General features: G+C 47.9%; 1 protein-coding gene across 1 annotated transcript; it reads left to right on the forward strand.

Moving 5' to 3' along the window:
• The first annotated feature begins 1,604 nt into the window (after positions 1–1,604).
• On the forward strand, positions 1,605–5,101 carry LOC110077949 (actin-3). The gene has a single exon (XM_020791570.3). The coding sequence runs from the start codon at positions 2,097–2,099 to the stop codon at positions 3,303–3,305; it is 1,209 nt and encodes a 402-aa protein (XP_020647229.2). The 5' UTR covers positions 1,605–2,096; the 3' UTR covers positions 3,306–5,101.
• The last annotated feature ends 1,304 nt before the right edge of the window (positions 5,102–6,405 follow it).

Raw genomic sequence — 6,405 nt, forward strand, 5'->3', positions numbered from 1 at the left:
AGCTCAACATCAAAATAAATTAAGATCATGGCTACTGGTCCCATCACCTCCTGGCAAATAGAAGGGGAAGATATGGCGGCAGTGATAGATGTTACTTTCTTGGGCTCCATGATCACTGCATATGGGGACAGCAGCCACGAAATTAAAAGACACCTGCTTCTTCGGAGGAGAGCGATGACAAACCTTGACAAAGCAAAGACGTCACCTTGCCAACAAAAGTTCGAATAGTCAAAACTATGGCTTTTCCAGTAGCAATGTATGGACGTGAGAGCTGGACCATAAAGAAGGCTGACCGTCAAAGAATTGATGCTTTCGAATTGTGGTGCTGTAGGAGACTCTTGAGAGTCCCCTGGACTGCAAGGAGAACAAAGCTATCCATTCTAAAGGAAATCAACCCTGAGTGCTCACTGGAAGGACAAATCCTGAAGCTGAAGCTCCAATACTTTGGCCATCTCATGAGAAGAGAAGACTCTCTGGAAAAGACCCTGATGTTAGGAGAAGGGGACGACAGAGGATGAGATGGTTGGACAGTGTCACCAAAGCTACCAACATGAATCTGACCAACTCCGGGAGGCAGTGGAAGACAGGAAGGCCTGGAGTGCTCTGGTCCATGGGGTCACGAAGAGTAGGACACGACTAAATGACTAAACAACAACAACTAAGCCAAGTCTTTAAATGACTCTTAAAAAACACCCAGCGAGGGTGCCAGGGTGATTTCCGATGGCAAGGTGTTCCATAGTCGAGGGGCCACTGCCAAGAAGGCCCGGTTTCTTGTTCTTTCCTTCCGGGCCTCTCTCAGCATTAGGTCCTTCAGCCGTCTTTCTTGGCTAGAATGAGTGACTCGGGTAGATCTAGGTGGGAGAAGGCATTCCGCCATGTATCTAGGTCCTTTAAGACTGATGGGGATTTGAAAAGGATGCATAGTAGGAAGGCTTTTTCTGCACAGCTAGCTCAGGCCATCATGGCAACACAGCTCACTGCACTGCAGCTTCATGACTCAGCAGGTATGTACATGTGCTGCGCATGCCATGCAGGCCGGCAAGGCAGTTGCACCGCAAGACAAGATTGTGTGATGAGATTTTTACCTAACCACTAGATCTGCAGGTAAAGATAAAGGTAAAGGTAAAGGTAAAGGTTCCCCTTGACCATTTTTGTCCAGTCGTGTTCGACTCTAGGGGGCGGTGCTCATCCCCATTTCCAAGCCACAGAGCCAGCGTTTTGTCCAAAGACAATCTTCCATGGTCACATGGCCAGTGCGACTTAGACACGGAACACTGTTACCTTCCCACCGAGGTGGTCCCTATTTATCTACTAGCATTTGCATGCTTTCAAACTGCTAGGTTGGCGGGAGCTGGGACAAGCGATGGGCGCTCACTCCATCGCGTGGATTCGATCTTACGACTGCTTGGTCTTCTAACCCTGCAGCACAGGCTTCTGTGATTTAGCCCGCAGCGCCACCACGTCCCTAAGATCTGCAGAGCCACCTCAAAAAGTAGGTGAGTCCTCTTGAAGAAAAAAGCAGGGTATAAATATTTTAAACAAATAAAAGGTGTATTTCTATTTAAAGGCAGGTTCATTGCTTAGCTAGCAACAGGGTTTGCAGTACTTTGTTGTATTAATTACACTGTTTTTTATTCCATGACCTTTTTATTCAGATAGTCATGTTAATGGGGTGATACAGAAGTGAAAATAATAAAATAAAAGGAAAGACATCAGAAAGGTCCTAGATTCTTCTTAACAGAATTCTTTTCAGCAGGTTAATTTTTTTTCTTGCCACCTCACTTTCTAAAAGGAGCCTTGGAAGTACGAGATGCAATGACCATCGAAACAAGTCAGTTATAATGTTATGGCCTCAGTAGACACCATTTCATTTCTTTCATTTCCAGGCCTATCATGGAATTAGAACTTTCTCATTTTTTCCTTCCACCGTTATGATGTCACTCTGCTCTGGTCATGTCATGAATAATCGCCATGGTGATATTGTCTTGTGTACGCTTAGGAGGACCCCTCCTTTCACATGGAGGCTGCTGTGCTGGTGCTTTGTTTTCCTTTTGCGTCAGGGCTGAGTGAGATAGCGACTAAATAATCCCCTCACCATGAAGAAGCACCACAGCCCTTGTTCAGTGGGCCGTAGGCCTGCCTCTGCAGGCCCTCCTTCAACCCCTCCCTCAGGCCGATCAAGCTCAGCAAGCCCATCAGACAAATACAAGGATTATGCTGCTGTCGTAATAGACACAGGCACCGGGTACACAAAAAGTGGCCTTGCCGGAGATGAGAAGCCGAGGTCCTTTCTGCCAACTCTGGTGGGAGTGCCCCGATACAGGACAAAGGAAAGCCCATTGTATTACATTGGGAAGAACATCCCCCAACAGCGTTCAGAGGTGAGCACCCGTGTGGTAATGACTCACGGTGTGGTGACAGACTGGGATGCCCTCGAGATGCTTTGGCACCATGTCTTCTACACAGAGCTCACTGTGTGTCCTGAAGAACTACCTGTCCTGGTCACCGATGCCCCCCTGAGCCCAACCACCAACCGTGAGAAAATGGCAGAGCTGCTCTTTGAGAACTTTGAGGTGCCCGCCATGTTTGTGGTCCACCAGTCCCTCTTGTCTGTGTATTCCTACGGGCGCATAGGCGGGCTGGTGATTGGCTCTGGCCATGGGACTTCCTACACAGCTCCTGTTCACAATGGTTACGTCATGCCTGATGCTACCTACCGACTGGACATTGCAGGCAGTGCCCTGACTGAATTCCTGGCCAAGCTGATGGGGGAATCTGGGAACCCTTTTCTCAAGGAGGAAATGGAGGAGGTGTGTCAAATCAAGGAGAAACATGGCTACGTTGCTGAGGAATATGAGTCTGAGCTGAATGCAGATGAGAAGAAATATCTCATAGAGTACACCCTTCCTGACCGCCAAGTCATCTCCATTGGCAGCGAACGCTTCCGCTGCCCAGAGGTCCTTTTCAATCCTACCATGCTGGGCTTCCCAGAGGTAGGGCTTCATGTCCAAGCCATTAACAGTGTCAGAAAATGTAAGCCGGAGTGGCAAGAAGAACTGCTTTCCAATGTGCTGCTGGCTGGTGGCTCAACCATGCTTCGCGGCTTCTCTGAGAGGATTAAGAAGGAGTTGCAAAAAATTGAGCCAGCAAGCAAGGTGGGCATCCTGGCTTCTCCCACCCGCATCTTCTCAGCCTGGTTGGGAGGCTCCATTGTGGCTTCGCTCAACTCTTTCCAAAATATATGGATTAACCGGCAGGAATACAATGAAAAGGGGTCTTTTGTTGTCCACCGGCATCGCTTCTGAATCAGCCCTGATTGTACACACCAAGGTGGTATGTACATATAGTACATGTAATGTATTAAAAAGGTGATCGTGGCAAGCAAAACATGTCTTTTAATTACAGAGGAACGGGGTAATCTTTCTCAAATAATTATATCCACGCACCCCATTCATTCCTTTTCCCCTACAGAATGCTCTCCTGATTCCCACACACACACACTTCTTACAATAGTTGAGGAAATGCTTTGTCACCATTATTTTAGGTTCTCCCCAAACCTTACTATAAAATCTATGGACTTCTTGCCCACACTGTGAAACAACAGCCACACAATTTTGCATGCTGCGTACACAGCACTGGTCCTGAGAATAATCCAACATGCAAAATTACACAGATGTCAGAAGCTGAGATAAAGGTGGGAGAGGTCATGTTTTGAGAAGGTGGGCCAGAAATGAAATCACTGGAGACTGCATGTGGATCCTCCTGGCGAACAGCAGGCCTAATAAATGCCCCTCCTGTTAACAAATGAGTGGGAGGCACTTAGGGAAATACATATGGTGAAATCTAACATTGTGGCAAGGGGTGACATTCTTCTGGCAGGAGCGTATCAGCAAGTCATGAGAGAAAGGCTCCAACAGAAATGAAGAACCTTTGTTGTTTAGTCATTTAGTCGTGTCCGACCCTTCGTGACCCCATGGACCAGAGCATGCCAGACCCTCCTGTCTTCCACTGCCTCCCGGAGTTGTGTCAAATTCATGTTGGTTGCTTCGATGACACTGTCCAACCATCTCATCCTCTGTCGTCCCCTTCTCCTCTTGCCTTCACACTTTCCCAACATCAGGGGCTTTTCCAGGGAGTCTTCTCATGAGATGCCCAAAGTATTGGAGCTTCAGCTTCAGGATCTGTCCTTCCAGTGAGCACTCAAGGTTGATTTTCTTCAGAATGGATAGGTTTGTTCTCCTTGCAATCCAGGGGACTCTCAAGAGCCTCTTCCAGCACCAGAATTCAAAAGCATCAATTCTTTCACGGTCAGCCTTCTTTATGGTCCAGCTCTAACTTCCATACATCGCTACTGGAAAAACCATAGCTTTGACTATGCAGACCTTTGTCAGCGAGGTGATATCTCTGCTTTTTAAGATGCTATCTAGGTTTGTCATTGCTTTCCTCCCAAGAAGCAGGCATCTTTTAATTTCGTGGCTGCTGTCACATCTGCAGTGATCATGGAGCCCAAGAAAGTAACATCTATCACTGCCGCCATATCTTCCCCTTCTATTTGCCAGGAGGTGATGGGACCAGTGCCCATGATCTTAATTTTTTTGATGTTGAACCTCAGGCCATTTTTTTTGCACTCTCCTTTTTCACCTTTTTCCCTCTTGATTTTAGACTACAGATCCCACTCTCCATTATTGTTGGCAATGCTGCCTAGTGTTGCTGGGAGTTGTAGTTGAAGACATGTAAGGCATTAAACCTTTGGCACTCCTGGGCTATAAAGATGGTCCCACAGTGGAGTGACGGGACAGTCTCCTTCCAAAATACAACCTCTGTTTAGTTAGCTAGCATCCCTCTCCACCGTGTTTGCACCACCTAAACACTGCTAAAGCTAAGATACAATTCCTAGCTATCTCATAATAACCAGTAATCGTGGGGCCATAGAAAAACTATCATCCCTTTAGGGGGAGAGATGCAAGGTAATCTAAGCATGTCTCCTATTCCTGACAATACCATGCCAAGAACTTCAGAGATGGTCTTTCTCCTCACAGAACTGGGAACTAATTCTGCTTCTTTTGCCCTGTCTCCATGACAATCTATGTAATTACCACTGGTGGACTATTTGTTGCCATGGCAAATTTAAATGCACACTGATCCTTGTGTGTGTGCGCGTGTGCGATGCTATGAGTCATTGGCTGAGCTGCCAGTCACCCAGCTGGGTCTTGAGCATGCTATCTCTTGTTTCTCTCCAGAGGGAAGGGGCTGATCAGCTGTGGCTGCTTCCATGGGATCGCCTTTCAGTAACACAGCCTATCTAGAGCAGCAGGAAGAATATATATTCCTCTCTGGATCTTGCTGGACTGCAAATTCCATCATCCTTCACCATTGCCTATGCTAGCACTCCAATCCAAGAACATTTGGAAGGTTCTATGTTCCCTACCTTTTCTACTGAAATAATCTCATAAGCTGAGCCTCTTATATAACGCATTAGGTATCTGGCTGCAGAGCTAGGGGTTGGGAGCTCAGTGCCCTACTGTGCCTCTTGGGGGGGAAAGCCAGCCTGTGTGGCCTTGGGCAAGTTGCACAGTCCCAAGACACCTTCAGCAGGAGGGAATGAAAAACCACTTCTGTATATTCTCTACCTGGAAAACTTTGAAGAATTTAGTTGATGACAAACAAGATGGTTCATCAAAAAGACCAGGGTAGTTGTGTTCTTATGCCAGACTGTCTGTTGTCTCCTAGCTGTTCCAAAAGAAACACCCACCATTGCACTGTAAAAGGGAGACACCTCTGTCATCTCCAGCAGGCAGGCTGCCTCATCCTCACAGCCCCACCCCAAGGATTACTTGGAGATCCCAGCAGCTTGGCAGACTGGGAATATACATGTCAGGACATGGCACCCTGGTGGGAGTGAGGAGGAGAAAGAGCTCCAGCTGGTGGGTGAGGCCACAGGTGGAGCTGGGTGGCAGAAGCCAGAAATAAAAGAGGAGAATAGGGGAGTCCTTGGAGTCTAGGCCAGAATACTGGTCAGAGGCTTGGGAAGAGGTACCTCTAGTCTTTTGTACTCTCAGGGAGAACTGGCTGCAGCTCCTCCAAGACCCCTGGACAGGGGAGGAGATCAGCTTTGCTCTCGGTAGGGGCTGTGGTAGAAGAGTGCCTGTCCTTTCCCAACCCGGACCCTTCTGGCAGCAATCGACCTTGATCAAGAAAGCCCAGGTTAACTCAGGAGAGCCACTGGGGGCAGTGGCAACACCAGTGGCTTGTGCAGCCGGCTCAGAAAAGAGAGGAGCTTCATCAGTCTGGCTCTACTGTCTCTCTTTGAGAGGTTTCAAGTTGCCGGGGCTAGGACCGAAAGCTCAGCCCCAGACATGGACACTGAGCAATGAGTGGTAGTGTGAGGAACTAAGCCCCTGGGTA

The sequence above is a fragment of the Pogona vitticeps genome, chromosome 2 (genome assembly GCF_051106095.1).
Source record: "Pogona vitticeps strain Pit_001003342236 chromosome 2, PviZW2.1, whole genome shotgun sequence".
Taxonomy (NCBI): Eukaryota; Metazoa; Chordata; class Lepidosauria; order Squamata; family Agamidae; genus Pogona; species Pogona vitticeps.

Excerpts from the sequence above, each read along its gene's own strand:
- LOC110077949 (XM_020791570.3), top strand. The coding sequence starts at position 2,097 with ATGAAGAAGCACCACAGCCCTTGTTCAGTGGGCCGTAGGCCTGCCTCT.